General features: G+C 43.1%; 1 protein-coding gene across 1 annotated transcript; it reads right to left on the bottom strand.

Moving 5' to 3' along the window:
* Positions 1 to 201: 201 nt before the first annotated feature.
* Positions 202 to 23545, bottom strand: RRH (retinal pigment epithelium-derived rhodopsin homolog). Its single transcript, XM_040329200.1, has 7 exons — positions 23211 to 23545; positions 21349 to 21539; positions 15257 to 15356; positions 11362 to 11515; positions 9385 to 9553; positions 880 to 1058; positions 202 to 560 (listed from the first exon to the last, which is right to left on the bottom strand). Exons 1-7 carry the CDS (start codon positions 23332 to 23334, stop codon positions 455 to 457), a joined length of 1023 nt encoding a protein of 340 aa, XP_040185134.1. The 5' UTR covers positions 23335 to 23545; the 3' UTR covers positions 202 to 454.
* Between the last annotated feature and the right edge of the window lie 1984 nt (positions 23546 to 25529).

Genomic DNA, 25529 nt, shown 5'->3' with positions numbered 1-25529 from the left:
AAATCTCCCCAGCAGAGACACAAGGAGCATTAAAAAGTTGACAGAGTGTCTAATAACCATTCCTAACGCAATACAAAACTAAAACAAATTAAAAAAGGGGTGCCTTTCCATACATTTTAAGTATAACTAAGTTGATGTGAGTTCCTGTGAAATACTAGTAATATTAATGAAATTACTGACCACTTCTGAAAGCAACAAAGATCAAGCTAGAAAGATTTCCATCTTTATTACGAACTTTGAGAGAGATTTATTTCACATGATCAGAAGAGTGTTGAGATTGTAGTGGTGAAACTGCTAGAGCCTTGTACATCCTTGACGCCATGTTTCACTTTTTACCTCTTGTTGCTTACACATCGTTGTGAAGATATTTTACATCGAAAAAGAGCTGGGAACATCCTGTATGGATTATTATTAAAGAGTCCATATCAACAGAACTTTTCATATTGATTATGTGTTATGCTGTTAAAGGATTTTGGGAGACACTCATTGCAAACTGGTTATTAAGATTTACTTCTTGATGTGTCTTGCATCTCACCATGAAAAGTATTGCACGCCTGAACCTGTATTAAAATGTAAAAAGATCACTTATGTAGAAATACACTATATATACGCACAACAAGAGCAAACAAAATATTCTGTTATGTTGCAGATCAACATATGGGTCGAGTAGCTTTTATCAGCTTAACCAATGACTGCTTGCAATAAAGGACAAACAGTTCAGACTTTTCCTGGGCACAGGCTATAAAAGCAATGGCTAGTATTAATACAAACATTTAAAAATATATATTTTTAAGAGAATTTATAAAAAAAAAATAGCTTTGAGCAAAGCCTATAAAATAAATAGTGATGTGAAATTATTAAAGAAATTGCAATACTTACTTTTTATTTGCAATGACGTATATACATGGATTGTAGAAAGTGGAGGATTTAGCAAACAGTGGAGCTATGATAGCCATTGCTGGTGTAATTTGTTTAGGATCCCCAAAAGATGACCATAAGCACACAATAGAATAGGGAGACCAGGCCACCAGAAACATGACAATCATTACTACTGACATCTGCAAGACAGACAAATGGGGAAAACTGTTCTCTTTAAAGGCCAATTGCAATAAAAACATAGTGAGTTATGCCACGTACACACCATCACTTTATGTGATGAAAAAAAACAACGTTTTTAAAAACGTCAATTAAAATGACCGTGTGTGGGGGAAAACGTTGTTTTATGTCTTGTAAAAAACGACAAAAAATGCTTCAATTTTTTGTGTCGTTTTTTAAAACGTTGTTTTTTGTGTCACAAAAATTGACCGTGTGTAGCTAAAATGACGTTTAAAACAACGTTTTTATACCCGCGCATGCTCAGAAGCTAGTTATGAAGCGAGCTTCAATGGAAAAGAGTGGTGAACGTAACCTCGCTTTGCTAGAGCATTTTGAAAAAACGATGGTGTGTAGGCAACGTCGTTTTTGAAAATGAAGTTTCAAAAACGTCGTTTTTTTATTTCACAAAAAATGTCGTTTTTTTTTCATCACATAAAGTGATGGTGTGTACGCGGCATTACAGTTCTCTGTTGATACTAACCCACACGCTAACATCCTAAGCAAATAATCCTTATGCAAGCCAAAATTCTCCCCAAGCAAATCCCCCTTCCTAGCACAAATCCCCCCCCCCTCCCATTTCCCCAGGGGCGAAAATCCTCTCCTCAAGGACAAACACCCCCCCCCCCCCCCCACCCAATCATCCTTACTAGCAGAAACCCTGCCTAAAAAAAAACATTTCCCTTCGTAGCTCCCTACCTAAAATACCCCCACCCAGCACTCATTCTTCACCCCCAACCCCCATTTAGCACTAATGTTCTTCTCTATCCATCCTCCTAGCACAGTCTTATCCCCAATGGAGACAAGAGAAACACTGGCAGGTGAGTGGATCCAGGTGAGGAATAAATGGACTTTCGTTACTCCGGTGTGCAGCCATTTCTTTCTTCAGTCTTATCCTCAGCATGAATGTTTGTTACTTTGAACACCCACCCACCACATTGTCCCCAGTTCAGTTACCCCCCTCATACACACAGACCTCAGATGCAGCAGGATATCCTTCCTCCCAGGCTCCTCCTCATCTTGACACATACGAGTTTAGAAGGAGCCTTAGGTAAGCTTTTTCCAGGCAGCAGGGGAGGTGAGATGCTGCTGCGGCAGGAGTATGGGATCATGGCTAGGGGACACTATTGACCAAAAGAATGGGATTTTACAGAGTTTACTTACCTGTCTCCTACCCACATTCTTTGCTGGGAGGAGATGGGGCAGGGTAAGCAAACCCTGCACAGTCCCGATCTGATAGTGCCACTGTAGGAGCGCTGCAGTGGAAGGAGAAGGAGGTGGAGGAGAGAGAGAGCATAGCCCACACCTCCTCCCATCTCTCTCCTCCTCTCCAGATTCAGCTTGTCACTTCCTGAACATGAGTAGTGATACAGCTGTCACTACTCCTGTTAGCCACTATAAAGACATGCAGACAGGTTAATTGGCTCCTCTTTCAATTGACCCTAGTTTGTATGCATGTTAAATTATAAGCTGAATAAACAATTACATGGAAAAAATTATTCAATCCCACAATGCTGTTCCTGTAATGCAAAAAAAAAAAAATTGCAATTTCTTTTTTTCAACAAACACCTGTATGATATGTTGTATTTAATAGATTTGTATATACAAAGTATTGCACCGCACTGCCCATACACTAGCCGTTAAAGATACATTATTGCCCTGCCCATGACAGTGTCTCTGAAAAGGACATCCCGGTCCCTTTCACTTACCTAAACTCAATCGTAGCTCCTTGTTCCTCTGCAGCCAGCAAGAATACAAACCACAACTTTTCCGGGGGGCGTGTCCGACTTCCGGTATGTGAGGAGTGTTCCCTTGTGAGCTCCGGACCGCGCGGTGATCCTTACCTTATCCTGAGAAGCCCCAGGCGTGGATCTTGAAATTTGACCGGCGGGATTTGCTGCTGGGAGGTCCGGGCGCATGACGATGGTGAACAAATACGGTCCGAGGGTCGGTGGCACGCCCGCGGGCCGTCTTGCTAAACTCGCTCACGAGGCCAGCCAAGATGGCGCCCGGCCTGCAGCGGAGCGGTCTGGTTCTTCTCCGGCGGAGGCAGGTCTGTGGACTGTGGGGGACAAGGACTGTATGGTGCCGCCCGACCCGTTGGCGGATCCCCTGCCTTCTCCCTCGTCGGAATCGGGGGAGGGAGGCTCCGGTCCACAGCTGAAGGAGCCAACGCTGGCTCAGATCATGGACACTATTAAAGGCTGCCATGCGGCGCTGGCCACGCAGATAGACCGGATCAGAATAGATTTTGGCTTACTGAAGGAGGATGTCCATAAGATCAGGCACAGAGTTAACAACGCTGAACAGCGTCTTGGGGCAGTGGAAGATGATTTGAATCCACTCATGGTGCGTGTCAGAGACATGGCGGCGGACTACAAATCCCAGGAGGCCAAAATTGGAGACATGGAGGACAGACAAAGAAGAAACAACCTCCGCTTCCTAGGTTTCCCTGAAGGAGCTGAGGGTAAGCTTCCGGAGGATTTTCTTACATCGTGGCTGCGGCAAACCTTTGGAGCTGACAGCTTTTCCCATTTATTTGCTATTGAAAGGGCCCACAGGGTCCCCCTGCGGGCCCCGCAGCAGCCGGGCAGATACCCGAGACCTATGCTGGCCCGCTTCCTATACTTCAGGGATAAGGAAACTATACTTCGCAAGGCACGCACCATGCCAGATTTGATGTGCGACAATAACCGGGTCACCATTTTTCCAGATTTCTCGGCTGCAACACAGAAGCAGCGTGCGGCCTTTCAAAGCGTAAAGCTGCGCTTACGGGAGAGGAGTCTCCCCTACAGCATGCTATACCCTGCTAAGCTGAGAGTGGTGCACAACGGCAAGACCCAGTTTTTCACCTCACCTAAAGATGCCAATCACTGGCTGGAAACCCTCTGTGCTGCTTGACAGGCCCTTGCTGAGATCCTCAGGTAACTCTGTCGTTAGATCCGGAGGGGCTCCTCCGAGCTATTGTTGTGGAAATACTCCCCGTTGGAAGTAATCTACGTTGCCAACCCTTGTTGCTACCACGCCTATGGGGCCCAGATGGTTGAATTGAACTTCAGCGCGGTTCGTTGGTTGCTCTGCTGACTATCACATACCTACCCCTGCTCTTCCTGTCCGGCTGGACTGGGAGAAATATCCCCCGGGGGTGACTCTTTTTTCTTCTTGATGGTTACACTGTTTAGGGTGAAGGTCCGTGGGTTGTTCGGGGCTACGGGCAGGGTGGGGGGAGGGGGGGATGGATTTCCTTGCAGGAGAATGCAACTTCTCAGGAACGGGTTTTTGTTTTTTTCTTCTATTCTTTTTTTTTTCTGTTTTACTCACATGGTCATATTTGCTCTATGTCTGGTAATGTGATAAGCGTTCTATCTGGCATATATGTGTCACGTTCTCACATACACAAGTGTGCGGGGTGGTTACCTGTCTATTCACATATGTTTAGTACTCCTGTCTTACTGAATGTTCCCCTACCACAAAATGCTGGCCCTTAAGGTCATCTCCTGGAACGTGAGAGGTCTTAATTCTGGAATTAAACGTGCTCTGGTTTTCAAACATTTGCAAAGTCATAGGCCGAATATAGTATTCCTCCAGGAGACGCATCTGAATGGCTCTAAAACAATGGCCCTTCACAGAGCGTTTATTGACAAGGCATTTCATTCTGTGTACTCAAACTATGCAAGGGGGGTCTCGGTACTGGTATACTGTTAAGCTGGTTAAAACGGACCCATTTGGCAGATATGTCATTCTAATCCTTATTATTAATAATAGACCACACACCTTTGTGGCAATATATATACCACCCCCATTCACGGTGAAAGTATGGGAAACAATTATGTCAGCAGTACTTGGGGTGGCGGAGGGGCCCATAATGTTGGCGGGGGACTTGAATGTGGTTTTGACACCAGCACTGGACAGATATGGTATGGCCCCTATGGTCAGCTCCCCTCTGAGGGCATGTACGGAACCCTATGATTTAGTAGAGGCGTGGAGGTGGAAAAATCCCAATACTAAAGCGTATTCATGCTATTCTGCTACATGCAACACCTTGTCCAGGTTGGACATGTGTCTAGTTTCTAGAGAGCTCCTCCCAAGGATCCTGGATGTCCGATATCTCCCCCGGGCCGTTTCGGATCATTCTCCCCTGTTAATCACAATAGATATGGGGGGACCGAGGGGATTTGTGTTGTGGAGACTGAGCCCCCTGTGGCTCAAGGAGGAGATATTTGAGAGGTCCACTTTGACAGCTATCAATGCCTTTTGGAGGGAGAATAGTGGAGAAGTTCCTGTAGGTGTCACCTGGGATGCGTTCAAGGCCACGCTTAGAGGCTCTGTCTCGGGGGTCATTAAACAACTTAGGTCGGATAGGGAATTGAAGTTGAGGGAATCAGAACAGGCTGCCACGGTGGCCGAGGTGGAATATATCAGGAATCCTAATCCTGATACACACAAAACGTGGAGGGAGGGAGCTAAACAGCTTGATCTGGTTTTGGTGGAAAAGACTCAGAAAAAACTTTTGTATCAGTCCCAACGCATATTTGAATTTGGCAACAAGAATAGTAGATTACTGGCATACCTGGCTCACTCGCAGCAACCTGCTGCATCTATCCCACGCATCTATGACGGGCAGCGGAACCTTTGCACGTCACAGATGGATATTGCTGACGCCTTCTTTGGTTTCTATTCAGACCTATATTCTTCTAGAGTGGGCTATGGGGAGAAGGAGGTGCAGGATTACCTGGCCCCTGTTCAAGTTTCGGAACTGTCTGAGGAGGCAGCAAAGGAACTGGATCTCCCGATATCTGTGGAGGAAGTAGTATCCGCTATACATTCGCTTAACTCCAATAAAACACCAGGACTGGATGGCTATCCGGTCGAATGGTATGATACGTATGCTGAACAGCTGGCTCCTAAGCTGCTGGAGGTGTATGGTAAGTCCCTTGGGCTGGGAGAGCTCCCGGAGACCCTTAGAGAAGCCCTCATTGTACTGATCCCAAAGCCGCACAAGGACCATGAGCTATGTGAGTCATATAGACCTATTTCGCTGATCAATGTAGATGCCAAAATCCTTGCAAAACTCCTGGCTGCGCGTTTGAATAAGGTCATAGCTTCAGTTATACATCCTGATCAGACGGGCTTTATACCAGCTCGTTCTACTGCCACAAACCTGAGGAGGCTTTTCACTATCTTACAAACTGAAGGACCCACCCCTGATACTAGAATAGTGGTGTCATTGGACACTCATAAAGCCTTTGACTCAATCGAATGGCCATATCTGCTTGCGGTCCTTGGGCGGTTTGGATTTGGTCCCAAATTTATAGCGTGGGTGAAACTATTATATACTGCACCAATGGCTCGTTTGCGAGTGAATAACATTGTTACGGAGCCATTTAAAATAGCCAGAGGTACTAGACAGGGGTGCCCATTGTCGCCCCTGCTCTTTGCCCTGGCTATAGAGCCCCTGGCGGCTCTTTTGAGGTCGGACGTAGGGATCAAGGGCTGTCATATTAATGATAGGGAGGAGAAAGCCTCACTTTATGCAGACGATATGCTTTTGTACTTGGCTGACGCCGGGAACTCCCTGACGGCTGCCTTGGACAAGATATCTGGATTCGGGATGTACTCCGGATTCAGAGTAAACTGGAGTAAATCTGTGGTTTTCCCATTTTCTTCAGGCTTTGCACCTCTGCTGCCCCTGGGGGCACCGTTACAGGTGGTTCCCCGATTTCGCTACTTAGGAATTGAGATTCAGTTGCCACTGAATACATACACGAAAAATAACCTGCTCCCGATGGTGGAGCGCCTTAAAGAGAGCCTGCGGTGCTGGATCACGCTGCCTCTGAACCTTCTGGGTAGAGTGAATATATATAAAATGATCTATCTCCCTAGGTTTCTATACGTACTTTGGCATGCACCGATTTACTTACCTAAGAAATTGTTTACGGATATCAATACACTGCTCCTTCCCTTTTTGTGGGGAGCTAAACCGGCGCGGGTGTCCTTGGACACTCTGTTCTTACCAATTCGAGCGGGTGGTTTGGCGTTGCCAAATTTGCAGTGTTATTATCTTGCGGCTCAGCTGTCACATGTGCATTGGTGGGTACTCAGGCTACTCAGGCAGCGCAGATGCATTCATATGAGGCTCTGATCAATGTTCTATATCGTAATGGCCCATACCCGGATCGGGGGGCGGGAATACTGAAATTGTCCCATAAAATATTTCATATGTGTAACGCCAGGATGGGGGGTACCAGCTTATCTGAATCTCCAAATGCCCCATTGTGGCACAACCCTCAACTGAAGGAAATATATAAAATTCCAGATGGTGATTGTTGGGCCACATACGGGATCAAATATGCACATCAGCTTTATAGGGATGGAAGATTTAGATCCTTTCTGGACCTACGGTCTGAATATAAAATGCCTGCCACTTTTCACTTCCGGTACCTGCAGCTGCGTCATGCAGCGCGGGCTCAGTATGGGGGGGGGGAGGTGTTACTTCTCCCTTCTTGCACAGAGAAAATGATTGCTGAAGAGGACCACACAAAGCTTGTTTCTAGATACTATTTTTCGTTGTTGACGACGTCCTCAGCCAGAATGGAGAGGGTGGCGTCGCAATGGAAGTCTGACGTTCCATCCATGTCAGATGAGGCCTGGGCTGCGGCCCTGGACTCACTGCTGCCATCAATGCTGTCAGCAAAAGACAAACTAATACAATTCAATTACTTGCACAGGATCTATTATACTCCGCAGCGTTTGCACAGGATGGGAAGGGCGGATACCCCGAACTGTCCCAGGTGTGGGGGGGCAGTAGGCGACTTCTTCCACATGGTGTGGCTATGCCCCCATGTGGCAGGATTCTGGAAGGCAATTCTTCGATTCATGGAGGAAGTCTTAGCCCTCCCGAATATATACTCCCCTGCCAGGTGCCTGCTGGGAGATCTGGACGAGGAGGAGCTGTCGGAGTCGAGAAGGGTGCTAGTTAGAATACTGTTCTGCTATGCAAAGAAGGCGATAGCCCTTAGATGGAGAGACCCGGTTCCTCCGTCGCTGCAATGCTGGGTGGATCTGGTGAGCCGGGCGGTGCCAATGTACAAATTGACTTACATAGCCAGGGGTTGCCCTAAAAAATTTGATAAAATTTGGACTGCGTGGCTGAAATACACCTCCGGAAATGGGGAGGCGGGTTAAGTGAATATATGTTATGATCGTCTTTATGACTGGAAACTGTTTTTACCGACATATGCTTGTGACTCTATGGTTAAACATGGTTACTACGCACATTATCGGGAGTCATGTTTTACTGAACTGATATATTTTTTACTGTGTATTGCAAAAGCCATGTGATGTAAAAAAAAAATTTCTGTCTCATTTTTTTGTTTGTGTTTATTTTTGTGAAATCTCAATAAAATTTACCCTTTAAAAAAAAAAAGAATACAAACCACTTTCAGGTATGAATAAGTATGAGACCTGCTCACCTGTGAGTGTAACAGGATCTAGCAGCTAAATGCTAGGCCCAAGCACATGACTGAGGGAAGACATCTTCACTGGGTCACTAACGCAGCCAATTTCAGTGTCAGCTGCGAGGAGTTTATGTAAGGTTAGTATATATGGGTTGGGGATGTCCTTGCCAGGGACATTGTCATTTTGCATGTGCGTTAAAAAAAAAGAGCATGAATATTAATTTAAAAAATAAATACATTTTAAAATAATGCACAGGAATAAAAAATATAAAAAGTATGCACAGGCTTTTTTTAATTGACACTCGGAGCTCTAGTGGTGAGATATCCACTCTTGGTAGTGCAATCTGCTTTATATCTCTTAATGACTGATTTAACTTTACTTCACTGAATATAATGACTTGAATATAATGATTTAATTGTACTCCCAATGATATATAATATAGTGACTTGAAAATGTTCTTGTACCTATCCCCTGACTTTTTTTTTCGTCTTCACGGTGTAGGATAGGCCACGATGCTGACTGAAGCCGGACCTTCCAGATACATGTGTATTGATAATACCATCACTTGGAACCCCTTTACTATATACAGGTCATCTCCTATTTCACTAATTATGTGACTTTCAGAAAGGGGTGGTATATGCTTGTGCAATCCGTTATTTTGTACTTTGTTGTTGTAATTATTCTACTTTAATAAATTAATTTGCAAATTTTTTTTTTTTACTTTGACATGAAAAAGTCTATTGTTGTTGGACAGTGTAATAAAAAACTAAATTGAAGGGAATGAGTACTTTTTCTAGGATCTGTATACTGTAATACTCAGTGATATAGGCATACCTTCGTGACATCGGCTTGATCAGACCAGTCTACATTTCCGCCCCCAAGGCTGTTGCTGCTGCCGTATCCCTTCATGGTGATGGACACATTATAATAGCAGTAAAACATTACCATCAGAGGTACCACAAAGTTTACTGCAATCACAGTCATTGTGTATGAAACAAATGACCTGTAAGGGAAGCAGTTCAAAAATGAGTGGAAACAATCATTCTGCACAATAACAGCTATACGTGATAATCGTCTAATACACATAAACAGACAGATAAGGGTAAATATTGTATACCGTTTAAATTCAGATAAAGTTAAAGTAAAGGAAAAGGCACAGCACAATAACAAATTTTAACATTGAGAATAGCAGCCAACTAAATACTGCATTAGCCCTGGTTTACACTGGGCTGCGGGAGTGAAGCCGTGCGAGTTCGGCTGAACTCGCACGATTTCACTCCCGCCGGCAGTCCCGATTTCGGCCGCGATTTAAGAGACATCTGTGCAGGTTTCTGCACAGATGTCTATGTAAATCGCGGCCCGAAATCGCAAAAAGTAGTACAGGAACTACTTTTTGAAATCAGTGCAGCACTGCAGATGCGGCATCGCACCGATTAGGACGGTGTCATTGCCGGCAAATGCCGCCGATTTGAGATGCGATTTCACATGTGAAATCGCATCTCAAATCAAAGGAAATTGTACCCAGTGTGAACCTGGGCTTAAGTTGCTTTTTAAAACCTCGAAAGAAAAATGACAGCTGGAATTTAATTGGGTCAAATAGTCAGTTCACTCAATGCTGTTATTTCATTCACCTGTCAGATTTTGAAACCCCTATAGTACTCTATAGGTGAGATATCAGTGTTTGAGTTCATGGATCCGCACGCCTGCCTATGCCATTATGAGGAGTTTCACTTTAACTGTTATTTTATATTATGCAGAATGGAACAGGAGATACTGTTCCCCAAAACTGAGAGATTTCACTGTTTGAGCAGAGGCCGATGTAGCCCCCAAGTTTCCACTTACAACTGAAATCTCATATTTGGATGGACCGATCCTTTTAATCTCAGAAAATCCTCAACAATAACAGCAACAATAATTAATTTCTTTATTACAGGTACTTGTATAGCGGAGTCAATTTACGCAGCGCTTTACACATTTATTTTACATTCACATCATTCCTGTCCCTCAAGGAGCTTACAATCTAAGGTCCCTAACTCACATTCACCTGCTGTATATACATACTAGGTCCAATTTAGACAGAAGCCAATAAACCTACCAGCATGTCTTTGGAGTGTGGGAGGAACCCATGTAGGCACAGGGAGAACATTAAAACTCCAGGCAGGTACTGCTGTGATTGGGATCTGAACCGAGACCCGAGACCCTAGTGCTGCTAGGCAGAAGTGCTAACCACTCTGATACTGTGCTGCCCAGTATCCTGAACAGTTACAATAGATGCATACATGTTACCAAAACTGTGGTAAAAGTCACTTGACCATTCTTAAAGTGGTAGTAAACTCTGAACTACCACTTGTACCTACAGGTAAGCCTATATTAAGCCTTACCTGTAGGTACTGTGAATAGCTCCTAAACTTGCACAGTTTAGGAGATATTCAGAGTGCATGCAGCCAATGACATCATCGACGCATGGACTCTGAAAGTCCGGCTTACAGTGCTGGATCTTCAGAGCCTGTCCCGGAAATGCCATGCTCAGGAGGGACGTCATTGTGGCTCCGGCCAATGACATAGCCGGAGCTCCCGAACCTGGAAGACAGACAGGGGGAACATGTCAGCCCTCTCAGCGGTGACTTTATAGTGCTGGAGGTCTTTGTTCCAAGGTGAGTATTTCATAATGTTTTTGTTTTTGAACATCGGAAGTTTACGACCACTTTAATGCTTAGGAAATGTAATCAATGTAATGTATTGTGTCAATGACAATCAATGTATTGTAATTATATTGTATCATTGTAATAATTGTAATGTAATCATTCTTACACATCATTCTTCCTCCAGTTAATTGTGCATGTGGCTCCAGTAGGGTCTGGAGCATAGCTTGACCATCCAACAACAGGCATGACAGACCAGAAAACTGCATTTAACCATGCAGCTATAATCATGGCTGCATAATGATAGCTCGTTATTCTTCTTCCTGCATAAAAAATATATTTATAGTTAACAATGTATTTTATAGCATTAGTAACCATTCTCTGTTCTTTCTTACACATTGTGGGCTAGATTCAGGTAGCCGGGCGCATTGTTATGGCGGCTTAGCGTATCGTATTTACGCTACTCCGCCGTAAATCAGAGAGGCAAGTGCTGTATTCACAAAGCACTTGCCTCCTAAGTTACAGCGGTGTAGCATAAATGGGGCTGGCGTAAGTGCCAGCGCCTAATTCAAATGAGTATGAGGGGGCGTGTTTTATGTAAATGGATGATGACCCGACATGATTGAAGTTTTTTACGTTTTTTAAGCATGCGCCGTCCGTGTACATATCCCAGTGTGCATTGCTCCAAAGTATGGCGCAAGGACGTATTGGTTTTGACGTGAACGTAAATTACGTCCAGCCCTATTCGGGAACGACTTACGCAAACGACGTAAAAAATTCAAAATTCGACGCGGGAACGATGTCCATACTTAACATTGCGTACGCCTCATAGAAGCAGGAGCAACGTTACACCGGAAAAGCCTTACGTAAACTACGTAAAAAAATTCCGCCGGGCGCACGTACTTTTGTGAATCTGCGTATCTAGGTCATTTGCATATTCTACGCCAAAAACTACAGAAGCGCCACCTAGCGGCCAGCGCAAATATGCACACAATTATACGCCGGCGTATTCAAGTTACGTCGGCGGAGGAAACCTATTTTTTCAACATACCTGCCTTTGAGAATCGGCATAAAGATACGACGGCGCAGATTTGAAATTACGGTGGCGTATCTGGAGATACGCCGCCGTATGTTGTTGCTGAATCTTGCCCTAAGATTATATACTGTTGCTAGACTCTGCATCACATTGTGACATTAAAAAAAAAAAGCAAATCATTTTTTGTGAATCTATTGCAAAGTTTCTTGATTGGAGATTCTGCCAGTAACAGCAATTCCTGTTTTCATTAGCAGCAGTGTTGTCAGGCTTGGCATATACACTCATTCAGTTCCCACTGGACTGCCTATCAGACCTGTGCATTCCTCCTGTGGGCCAATGACAAAACTGAAAGAAAGGCACATGGAAGGCAGTACAATGGCAAACTGTAATGCCGCGTACACACCATCACTTTATGTGATCAAAAAAAATGACGTTTTTAAAAACGTCACTTAAATTGACCGTGTGTGGGGGAAAACGTCGTTTTATGTCTTCTAAAAAACGACCAAAAAAAATTGAAGCATGCTTCAATTTTATGTGTCGTTTTTCAAAACGTCAACTTTTACTTCACAGAAATTGACCGTGTGTAGTAAAAAACGTCGTTTAAAACGACGTTTTTTCACCCGCGCATGCCCAGAAGCTACTTATGAAGCAAGCTTCAATGGAAAAAGTGGTGAGAACGTAACCTCGTTTTGCTAGAACATTGTGAGAAAAACGATGGTGTGTAGGCTACTTCGTCTTTGAAAATTGAAGTTTCAAAAACGTCATTTTTTACTTCACAGAAAATTTCGTTTTTTTTCATCACATAAAGTGATGGTGTGTACGGGGCATAAGAGTGAATATGGAGGGGAAAAAAAGCATGAAGCTTAACATTGATTTTGGGTTTACATACAAATTAAATGTTTATTTGTAAAATAACAATTCTAAATAAATAGTTTTTAATGATATAAAACAGCTTTTGTACATTTGTAAACTGAAAGTGATTGATTGTAAAGTCAGAAAGTTTTTTTATGCATTCTATGCATTGAGGTAAAAAACCTTCTGTGTGCAGCAGCCCCCCTTGGCCCCCCTAATACTAACCCGAGCCCCATTCTATTCAGCAATGTCCATGAGTGTCTGGGCCATCTGGGACCCTCCCTCCTGATTGGCGGAGACACAGCAGCAGTGCCATTGGCTCCCGCAGCTGTCAAAGTCTGTTAGCCAGTGAGGAGAGCGAGAGGGCGGGGCCGAATCACAGCTCTGTGTCTAAATGGACACACAAAACTGTAGCTCAAATTGGGTGCCCTCAGAGCAAGCTTTTGACCTATAAAATTAATTTGCAATGCAAAAAAAGTACATGATATTCTAGTGATTGGGTTTAGATCTACTTTAACCACTTCCCAACTGCTCCATAGCAGATTTATTGCTACAGGACGGCCGTTCTGTGCAGAATCTATATGTGATTCTGCACTTTTGCCTAGGGGACACACGCCGCCTCTGCTGTAATTAGTCACAGGCACAGCAGATGCCGATCAGCGAGTGCTGGCCAATGGATGTATGCCGACACACGCTGATCGGCGAGGAGAAGCACAGGACAGAGCTCTGTCCTGTCAGCGGGGATGTGATGGATTTTCTTAATCTGCAAAGCAAGGAATAAAATCCATCACATCCCTTAGTAAAAACAGCACACATACTGTATTGGCCCAAATTTATGAAAACATTTTTTACTACTTGCCGCCATCCCAGAACGGGCGCGAAGCACGATAATCACGGCCATGGCGTGTTGCTAGGACACAGCACATCCCTGATCTCTGTAAAGAGCCACGGCCTCGGCTCTTAAACCATGTGATCAGCTGTGTCCAACCACAGCCGGTCACATGTAAACACAGAGTAGCATGTAATCGGCGCTCCTCGCCTGACACTGACAGAGTGTGTGGCGAGGAGAGCCGATCAGCGGCATCTCCTCACAGAGGACATCTAGATATGTGATCAGGGCACTGATCATTGCCATACAATAAAGCCTCCACCAGTGCCAGCAATCAGTGCCCACCAGTGCCAACAATCAGTGCCCATAAGTGCCACAAGTGCCCATTAGTGATGCCAGTCAGTATCAGTGCTGCCCATCAATGCCCATCACTGCTGCTCATCAGTGCCACCCATCAATGCCCATCAGTGCTACCTCATCAGTGCCCATCAGTGCAGCCTATCAGTGCCCATCAGTGAAGGAGAAAAATTACTTATTTACAAAACTTTCTGACAGAAACTAAGAAAACTTTTTTTTTTCTAAATTTTCTGTCTTTTTTTAGGAAAAAGTAAATACCCAGAAGTGATTAAATATCACCAAAAGAAATCTCTATTTGTGTGAAGAAAATGTTAAAAAATGTCACATGGTTACAGTGTAGCATGACGATGTAATTGTCATTCAAAGTGTAACAGTGCTGAAAGCTGAAAAATGGCCTGAGCAGGAAGGGGGTGAAAGTGCCCAGTATTGAGGTGCTTAAAAAAAAAAAAAATGTAATATGACTTATAGCAGAAAGTAAGAAATATTGTGTTTTTTCAAAATTGTTGGTCTTTTTTTGTTTACAGTGCAAAACATTTAAAATACAGTAGTGATCAAATACCACCAAAAGAAAGCTCTATTTGTGGGGATAAAAAATAACATACCGTACATTTTATTTGGGTACAGCGTTGCATGACTGTGCAATTGTCAGGTAAAATAACAAATTGCCTTATCCCAAAAAATGGCCTGGTCATGAAGGGAGGTAAATCTTCAGAAGGTCAAGTGGTTAAATACTGCTTATGTTGCTTGCTGTAGTAGGAGACACAGTCTTGTCTCCGGCCTATTTACGCTACGCCGCCGCAACTTTCGTTTGAGAATACGGCACTTGCCTGTAAAAGTTGCGGAGGCGTAACGTAAATAGGATACGTTGCACCCGCACAAAGATACGCCATTCTACGTGAATCCGGCCCATTGTGTTTACTTGTACTACAAATCTGAGAACTGTTAATTAAATCGCTACTCTCATATTCAGAATTTAATCTTAATCAGTACCTATGTCAGGTCTACAGATAGTCAGGTATCGATCAATGGCAACCACAGTCAGCAGTCCAATGCTTGCCATGCCGAAAAAAATATTCAAGCCAGCATAGATCTGCAAATAAACACAAAGCATAAAATTGCCAGACAGGTTTTATATAGCATACAAAACAAAAACATTATCTAATTCTCATTTTGGTTTTAGTAAACCTACAAATGCAGGATAAATACATTATAGACTGGAAAATACTAATTTATGATAATTCCTGGAAACAAAGAATAATAAATGCCAGTCGTTAAAAGGAAAATGCTTACAAACTTGCATGCTTGCTTTAAAGCCATCTAGTGACAAAGGCCCACAAAGCATAAAATGTGGACCTAGAATTTTGCACTTATTTTTTGTCTTTTTGTTTGTGCATGTACAAGGGGTGTAGGGTATCATTTATCCTTTATTAATTTAATGATTTATTATGTTAACCTGCCTGGCGGTCTTCCCGAGTCTGACTCGGGGTTAGATTTTCCTGCTGCGAGCGGAAACCCCGAGTCAGACTCGGGCTTGCCTCGCTAGATCCACAGGCACAAGTTACTTACCTTGTCCCTGGATCCAGCGATGCCACCGCGCTGTGTGAGCGAGCAGGACCTCGCTCGATTCACACAGTGCCTCCGTGTGACGCCGATCTCCGTTCCCTGCGACGTTACGACGCACGGGGACGGAGAACGGCGCCAAATTCAAAAAAGTAAACAAACACATTACATACAGTATACTGTAATCTTATAGATTACAGTACTGTATGTAAAAAAAACACACCCCCCCTGTCCCTAGTGGTCTGTCCTGTGTCATGCATGTCATTTTATATAATAAAAACGTTTCTTTCTGCCTGCAAACTGTAGATTGTCCATAGCAACCAAAAGTGTCCCTTTATGTCAAAAATAGTTTTAGATCAGCTAAAAAACAGCGATAATAAATTATAATCACTTGCAGAATTGTACGATAGCGATTTGTGGGGAAATTCGTCATAAAAAAAAAAAAATAATGACAGCAACAATTCTGCAACTGAGCAAATTTCAGTGATTTTGATTTGATTACATTATTGAATAATTTTTATTATAATTATATTATTATTTGTTATAATTATTTATAATTATTTATTATATTATAATTTATAATTTTGTTTTTAAAAAAATGTCATACCTGGGATGCCTATTAGAATCTTGTTTGGTCAGATTTAAGTGAGTTATTTCTAAAAATTACAGACCTACAATATAAAACGCCAAATTTCCTTGCAAATAATGGTACCGCTTTTAGCATGTTTTTTCTGACAGAATCATACCGCCAGGGAGGTTAAGGAACAATAAAATATATATATATATATATATATATATATATATATATATATATATATATATATATATTTTGTTTGCCAGGTAAATAATAATGCTCTATGATTGCATAAATAATTCATGTAAACCATTTAGAACCACCTAATAACAAGATTGACTTATTACTGTATGTAGATTTTGTTACTGTGAAAAGGCGCAGGTATTGAAGTTGCATATTTGTATACAGCTGAATGGGTCAGAGTAGTGATGAGCCCTCCCTCTCTTCCAGATCACATAGGATTCATCTAAATGATTATCTTTCAGGAAATATACTGGATTTTATTGCTAGAGTACACAGAAGTTCCCTGAATTAAATAAATATTTGCAAAAAAAAAGTCTTAAAATGTATAACAATTTTATTTTTTGCTCACCATAAAACATTTTGTTGGTGTCCATTGAGGGACACATGTAGTCTTAAACATAGAATTTTACTGCTGCATCCTAGAAAAATTTAAAATGGCCACGACAAAAACTGTTAGCCAGCACAGAATAAACAAGCTCACAATCAGTATGCCTCGATTTTGGACCAAAGTAAGAACAAGAGCAGACCATAAACACAGGGATTGGACCTGTATCTCTCAATAGACTCCAAGAAAAGGATTTAATGGTGGCTAAAAAATCCTCTCTCTAGTTTATTGAAGGACACAGCGATACTTAAACCTTTAGAACAGGGATATGCAAATAGCAGACCTCTAGCTGTTGCAAAACTACAAGTCCCATCATGCTTCTGACTCTGGTGTCATGCTTGTGGCTGTCAGAGTCTTGCTATGCCTCATGGGAATTGTAGTTCTGCAACAGCTGGAGGTTCGCTAATTGCATATACCCACTTTAGAATGTCCAAAAACAGTCAATCTGGAGAGTGAGTAGCATAATACAAGTTAAGAGTAAAAAAAAAATGAAAATTGGAGACTTCTTGCAGCTCAAAGAGCACCCAAAGCTGGTATCATATGAAACTTGAACATCCACCAGGTAGAACAGAAGACCAGGTGGTAGCCTTGCAAATCTGGGAAAATCTGCTTGATGCCAAAAAAAGTCCTGCGAACAGATCTAGTAGTGCGCATTGACAGGAAATGCTAAATAAAATGTCCTAGGAGCCGAGTTGCCACAGGAACTGGGTCAATGATACCTAGGGACAGAAGACCTGAGGACACTCAATTGAGACTTGCTAAAATTTCAGTTTGTAGCCCTCGGAATGTATTTACTGAGGTGTGTAAACAGCCAAAAAGGGTTAATGAATACCCCCCACACACACACACACCACGGAAAGTGGGAGCGCATTTTCATGCAAGGCTTGTCTAATCATTTTTCAGAGAGTGCCAAGGCTTATGATCTGACAGAGAACAAAGCTAATGAGAACGTCAAGGGAGTGGACAAAAGGAACATTTCCTAACAATCAGAAAATGGGACAACTGCGCAATGTGCAGAATAGGCATCTTTCCTGGGAAAAGAGCACTTTTGCCGTCGGCAGTGTCCTAGAATAATAATATATAGAATGTATCCGAAGAAACACTGTCCTCCAAAGATCATGCAAAAGAAATGCTTTATATACAATATTTTCACAGCCCAGCACCTTAACTAAAGGTATCCATTCACCCTGCAAAATACCAGCAAGTATTTAACACAGCATCACAGTTGAAATTAAAGAAGTTTGGGGTATGTAGAAAAAAATAAACATATTGTACAGTACTGTCAGCTGATTCTGGGTCACAGGAGAGCACTAGTAAGAGCACTTCTGTGACACACAAAAGAAGTATGACCAAAAAGCTTTGCCCATACTTCTCTTTTGAAAGAATAAAAGCACAGAGGAAACATCAACCCAGCACAAGACTGCTGGGTACTCACAACAGTTACTTACAGTGACAGGGAGAGGAGAACAGCCTTAGCACTGGCCCAATAAGGAATCCCCAGACATACTGGCCTGAGCTGAGTAGTTCAAAGGAAAATGGAGGCAGTAATACCTAAAGCCACACATCCGTACCGCTCAGCAGTAGTAGCATGGCCACGCTCCAAACCCGTTTCGCTCTGCCCCCGAAGCTTAGTCATCCCCATGCCATTTTAGTTTTAGTCATCTGAAGTGCTTCAGCAGTATTTTAGTCAACTAAAATCCCCAGTACATTTTAGTAAACTATGGCCCGGATTCACAAAGCACTTACGCCGACGTATCTCGAGATACGCCACGTAAGTGTAACTATGCGCTGTCGTATCTATGCGCCGTGCCCACAATCTGAGATACGCCTAAAAATAGGCTTCCTACGACCGATGTAACTTGCCTACGCAGTCGTATCGTGGGCGCATATTTACGCTGGGCGCATTTGCCGCTCCCATTGATTTTCTATGCACAGATGCAAATGACGGAGATACGCCGATTCACGAACGTACTTGCGCCTGGCGCATAATATACGCGGTTTGCGTAAGTCGTACGTCCGGCGTAAAGTTATTCCCCAAAAAGGAGGCGCAACCCATGCAAAGGTATGGACCAGGGAACACAAGCTGTCGTATTTTACGTTGTTTACGTAGTACGTGAATAGGGCTGGGCGTTGGTTACGTTCACATCGTAGGCAGTGATTCAACGTATCTTAGCCAGTTGTTTCGACGTGATTCTGAGCATGCGCACTGGGATGCTTCCATGGGACGGCGCATGCGCTGTTCGTTTTAAGTACTTCTATGGCGCTTGGCCCATCATTTGCATGGGGTCACGCCTCATTAGCATGGCTCACGCCCACTTGCATCTATGCCGGCTTACGCCGAGGAAACCCAGCGCAGTTTGGGAGGCAAGTGCTTTGTGAATTCTGTGCTTGCCTCTCTGCGCTGCGTCGGCGTAGCGTATATTAAAGACGCTACGGCGGCATAAATATGCGCCGATGTATGTGAATCCGGGCCTATGGGTTTAGTTAATTTGTAATGCATTATTTAGGCATTTCTCTAGAATTTACAAACTCCTTATCTACTACTGGAGTAAAAATCTAATAACATGTTTGTATGGTATTAAGGTTTGAACATGAACTACAGACGCAGATTTAGACTTTGGGATATATAACCAGTGTTGATTTTGACCTCAAATTTTGATTTAGTTTTAGTCAGTCTTTTGACTAAAATGGCATTTTACTTTTAGTTGTATTTTAGTCATCTGAATTGTTTTAGTCTACTAAAATAGTGTTAATTTACCGAAAATATTTTTGACGATGAAATTAACACTGCTGAAGAAAGCACAGCCACTCTTCTGAAGACACAAACAACTAACATAGGTAAGCTGATTGTGATCATGTTTTTCCTGTTAAAGCGGTGGTTCACCCTCCTTAACATCATTATAGCATTACATTTGGCATCGTAGCGCGAGCTACAGTATGCCGGTCTTACATTTTTTATCCCCGTACTCACTGTGCTATTGATCATTGAAGATTCCGACTCCCGCGGGGAATGGGCGTGCCTATGGAGAGGGAGGATGATTGACGGCCGGCTCTGGCACGTCACGCTCCCCGAAGACAGCCGGAGTAGGTCTCGGCTCTTCACGGCGCCTGCGCACAGGCTATGCGCAGGCGCCGTGAAGAGCCAAGCCTATTTCGGCTATTTCCGGAGAAGCGTGACGTGCCAGGGCCGGCCGTCAATCACCTTCTCTCACCATAGGAACGCCCATTCCCCGGAATCTTCAATGTGGAATAGCACAGTGAGTACGGGGATAAAAAATGTAAGACCGGCATACTGTAGCTCGCGCTACGATGCCGAATGTAATGCTAGAATAAAATTTTTTTTTTTTTTTAATAGGGTGAACCCCCGCTTTAAGTCCTTTTTGGAGTTTAGTGCTTTTGGTACTACTTTGATACAAAATTGAGGCATGCTAGTTGTGTATATGTTTATCTATTGGTGGGTAACAGTTTTTTTGTTGCCAGTGTCGATTTCTTCTGTAGGCATTAGTATAACTAGAAGATTTAAGACTTCCTGTTTCTTTCAATAGATGAAAAAGGAATACCAGTTAATAAACTTGTGATATTAAAAAAGCTATTTAAACTGAGCAAAACAATTAAAGTTTGCCTTTAGGATAATTTAATAGTCATATACGTATCAATTACTGGCATGTATCAGTCCAATAATTTCTGGGACCCTCTCAAATAGTTTATAAACATACAGGGGTAAATTTATCAATGATTTACTGGGCACTACATCAAGGTAATATTCCACCAAAAGATACATTTCAAGATCCAACAGGATTTACTTGTTGGTTTCTACCAAAATTCACTCTATGTATTATGCAGCTGACAAGCAAATCTTACATAATTGACTGTTGCCAAATTAAGTCATTTGAATGTTGAAAGTGCAGTACAGTTTGATTTCTTATATCTTGGAGATAATGTTTTGGTCAGTCTTGTTTGATGCAATTTTTGACAGGTAAATCTTGTTTAAAATTGTATGAAAACCATTGTGATAAAAAACAAAAAAATAGGAATGTGAAAATCTTGGTAAAAATGGCAAATGCTGGGCAGATTTTGTATTGAATCAAAGAAAAAATCTGGCAATAGAATGTTTTTAGTGTGGAAAGCACTTTCTTTTTCTTGTGGGTAACATTAATTTGCCTCATTATATTCAGGCTAGAATCCTCTTGGATAAAGTGGCTGTGATCATATGCATATAAAACTTGACAAAATCAAGATAGTTATTTGTGCAAGTGCAAGGAAACAAATAAAGAAAAGTGTGCCTAAGATACATAATTAATTGTCCAAAATGTTCAATACCTGGCATCCTACATTTCCAAATTTCCAACTTCCATGAAGGTCGGAAGCAGCAGACATAGGATAACCAATCCCACTGACACCAATATCAGTAAATGCCAGATTGATGATGATGGCATTGGTCGCTGTTCGAAGCTCCTTGTATTTTACAAAAATTCCCAGAACCACAATGTTGCTTAAAAGGCTTATTACCCCTGTGTGAACAAAAGTGAGATATGTGGCACTGGCTCAAAGGAAATAAACTTGAAACTTGAAATCATGGCAACATACCCAAAATTCAACAGTCTTTTTCATTTATTTGCAACTCTAGAGATTAAAAAAAAAAAAGTTTTTGGGGAAATGTTGTGTTCTATAGTATATATAAGTAAGCTGTTCATGCCTAGTGGAAGTTCAGCCTGGCTTAGTGAATGTGAATTTATAAAGCATTCACAAAATGCTGTTTACTGATCTGTTCATAGCAAACCAAGGCTTGAAATAGCAAATTTATGTTAAAAATTCAGTATCCTTTACGGCCAGTTCACACCAGACGCAGTTCCTTGCGCATTTTTTCTGCACTAAAAATGCATGCACAGGGGAAGATCCACAAAGAAAGTACGCTGGCGTATCTACTGATACGCCGGTGTAATTTCAAAATTCCTGCGTCGTATCATTGTTTTGAATCCTCAAAACAAGATACGACGGCATCTGGGTTAGATCCGACAGATGTACGTCTTCGTACGCCTTCGGATCTTAGATGCAATTTTTCGGTGTCCGCTAGGTGGCGTTCCCGTCGTAATACGCGTTGAGTATGCAAATTAGCTATTTCCGACGATCCACGAACGTACGAGCGGCCGTCGCATTTTGTTACGTCGTTTATGTTCGGCTTTTTCCGGCGTATAGTTAAAGCTGCTATCTGGTGGCGTACTCAATGTTAAGTATGGCCGTCGTTCCCGCGTATAATTTTGAATATTCTACGTCATTTGCGTAAGTCGTCCGTGAATGGGGCTGGACGCCATTTACGTTCACGTCGAAAACACTGACGTCCTTGCGACGTCATTTGGAGCAATGCACCCCGGGAGTTTTGACGGACGGGGCATGCGCAGTTCGTTCGGCACGGAGACACGCTTCATTTAAATGAAACACGCCCCCCTACTCGCCCCATTTGAATTCCGCGCCCTTACGCCGCGAGAGATACACTACGCCGCCGTAACTTACGGCGCAAATTCTTTCAGGATTCAAACCAAAGCCAGGTAAGTTACGGCGGCGTAGCGTATCTCAGATACGCTGCGCCGGTGCAGATCTTTGTGGATCTGCCCCACAGTGTTTTCCATGTATTCCAATGGCTCTAGTTCACACCATGCAGTCAGTTTCCGGTGCAGAAACTGACCGGCACTGACTGTATTGGTGCAGAAAAAAACAAACTGCATTGAACTGCATCTGGTGTGAGCTGGCCCTTAAAGTAAACCTATAGTTTACAAGGTTGAAAAAAAACACAGGTCCATCAAGTTCAACCTAAAATGACAGTGTTGTTATTGCTGACCTCTTGAAAACTCTTTGTTTCCCTGGCTGCTATATTGACCCTATGTCTACAATCAGGAAAGCTGGACAAGAGTCAGCGGTCTATATATCTGCATGTTCTGGCTAAGTGACTCAAAAAATTGGTGCAATATTAACAGTTAATATTAACAGTTTAATTAACAATATTAACAGTAATATTAACAGTTAAATGGTGCAGTTAACAAGCATTTTAAGGAGAGGTTAGTATTGGCAGATTCCATGTCTCCTCTGATAGGTTTCCATTATTCAAATTATAAATATCGTACGTACCATACGAACAAATATGAAAATTACCTAAATCTACAAAGTCTTAAAGAACAAGATCATACCTGCTGTTATTAGATAGGCTGCAACAATATTATGTTCATGCTGGGAAAACACAGAATGAACTTCAGTGGGAGCAGTAGAACCATTCACCGTCCCAGCCCAGGAGGATGTTGATGTTTTGTCCATTGCAAGTTTTTTTTGTTCTCATGGATGTGTCTCAGTGTACTGATCGTCCACTAGTATTCCCGGGCATTATTTCATGGGCTGCTTGAGCATTAAACTGCTTGAAAAACTGACAGGATTCGTACCACAGGCTTGTGTTGAGCAAATCTTGTTAACTAAACAAAGACCAGCACAGAACTTGGCGTATTCACAATGAACTGCTTAGTTTTCATTCAGAGCCTCTTTTCTAGAGAGCTTAATTCCATCACATGCCCCTATTCTCAAACAGCTTGGAATGTGAAACACAACTTACTCCTTCATAACATAATAATCTATTCCTGGGATCATCTTTTAATGGCACCTAAATAGAATTTTTTTTTTTTTTTTAATCATCGCTAAAAACACAGTAATACAGTATAGTATGGGGGGGGGAAGGTTTACAACCACTTTTTGCTGCATAACACCTTGGCTTCTTTTATCCCTTTGGGCTTCCAGGAGAAAGAAGTCACCATTAGAATTCTCAGTTCTGCACTTACACAGCCATTGGCCCAATAGTGCTCTTTATTTTCTTTTTGAAGGAGTTGAGCACGGCCTTAAATCGGTGTTCCGCCCCCCCCCAAAAAAATCGATGTCAGCACCCGCAGCTGATGTTTCCATCAGCTGTCCGGTGCTGCCACCGCCATTGTGGGTAAGGCAGTATAGCCTTTTGCAAGGCCCACTCCTCTCTCCTACTGGCCGGTCTCTGGGGGGAGAAGGAGGGAGCCCCGCGGCAAAGTCACAGGCCGCGGTCCAGACTGCCAAGACAGATACCCTGCCCCCCCCCTCAAAAGGTGCCAATTGTGGCAACGGAGGGGGGGGGGAATAAGATGAGCGGAAGTTCTACTTTTGGGTGGAACTTCGCCTTAAAGAAGTCTTGCGAGTCCTTAGTCTCCATTTTGTTAATGCATTTTTGGCATAGTGTCTTTTTTCACTTTTTTTCCAGTGACCGCAAAAGGGTCATGCCTTGCTTTGGTCTTCACCCTTATTTCCTTTGGGGCTTTTGCCTGCAAGTAAGCACAAATGGATTGGCGGTGTACAATGCAATTGTACAGTTTGTAGTGAGGTAAAGACAGAGGTGACTCCAGAGTGCTCTGGCTTACCTTGGAGCTGTCCTGACATGCAGGATCTGCAGGGCAGGGTGAAGAAGCGTCCGACCTGGCCAGCCACTGGGATCCTCTGCTTAGAGAGACCTTTTATCTGCTCCTTGCTCCAGCCCTGCCCCCAGCTGACCCCATGCGGGTTGGTGGACACACCTGCACCTGCCACGTCCTCCGTCCTGGGTTTCCATTAGGGAGGGGAGCATTAAAGGCCCTTTGTAATTTTTTTAAATATGCTCTGCAGCTGACCGGAAGTGATGTCACCAAAAGTGACTCGCTTTAGGGCTTGCCCTGGAGGCCTCCACCAAGATGGCCGTTGATCGGAAACTGCGTCACCGGAAATGACGCGTTTGCTGTCTCTGCAACATCTTGCTACACCTTCCAGGACTGCAAAAAAGGAGATTTTGCAGAGATGTCTGTGAGATGTGAGCGTTATACGATTGGCGGGCAGGGTGGTTGGCGGATGGGTCGCCCGCCCAGCAAGTAAACATTTAAAGCACCTGGAGTGATGGCCCTCCACCAGTGAGGAGCAGTAACTGTGGGGGGAAAATGCAGACAGCATTTAGTGCAGCTGGGGGGATAGTTGCATACCCCTCTGTAGGGGCGAAACTTCAGGCAAAGCCTTAAAGCTGCCCCTGCTCGCCCTCCCAAGGAGGGTCAGGGAGTCCCCTACAGAAACCACAGGGACTGGATAAAATAACAAACGTTTGCAGCTCCTATGGGTCCGGAGGAAACAAAACAACTGAGGCACACATGTGAGACTAACAAATTTCTAATGGTGGACTAATGCGTTTCCTGTTGCAGGGAGGAGGAGCCTATCTATTGGATGCTGCCCTGGAAGACGATTGGAGAAAAAATACCAATAACCATCTATGGATTGGTTTGCGCAAAGTTGTAGTATCTACAAACTAGGGTATATGTATATGTGTGTACACTGCAATTTTTATTTTGTTTTTATACTAGTAATGGACAGCGATCAGCAACTTACAGCGTGACTGCGATATTGCGGCAGACAAATCGGTCAAGGACACTTTTTGGGAACCAGTGACACCAATAGTAATCAGTGCTAAAAATATACATGGT

Source organism: Rana temporaria, chromosome 1, assembly GCF_905171775.1.
Source record: "Rana temporaria chromosome 1, aRanTem1.1, whole genome shotgun sequence".
Lineage (NCBI taxonomy): Eukaryota > Metazoa > Chordata > Amphibia > Anura > Ranidae > Rana > Rana temporaria.
This window is presented reverse-complemented; position numbering and strand designations above follow the sequence as displayed.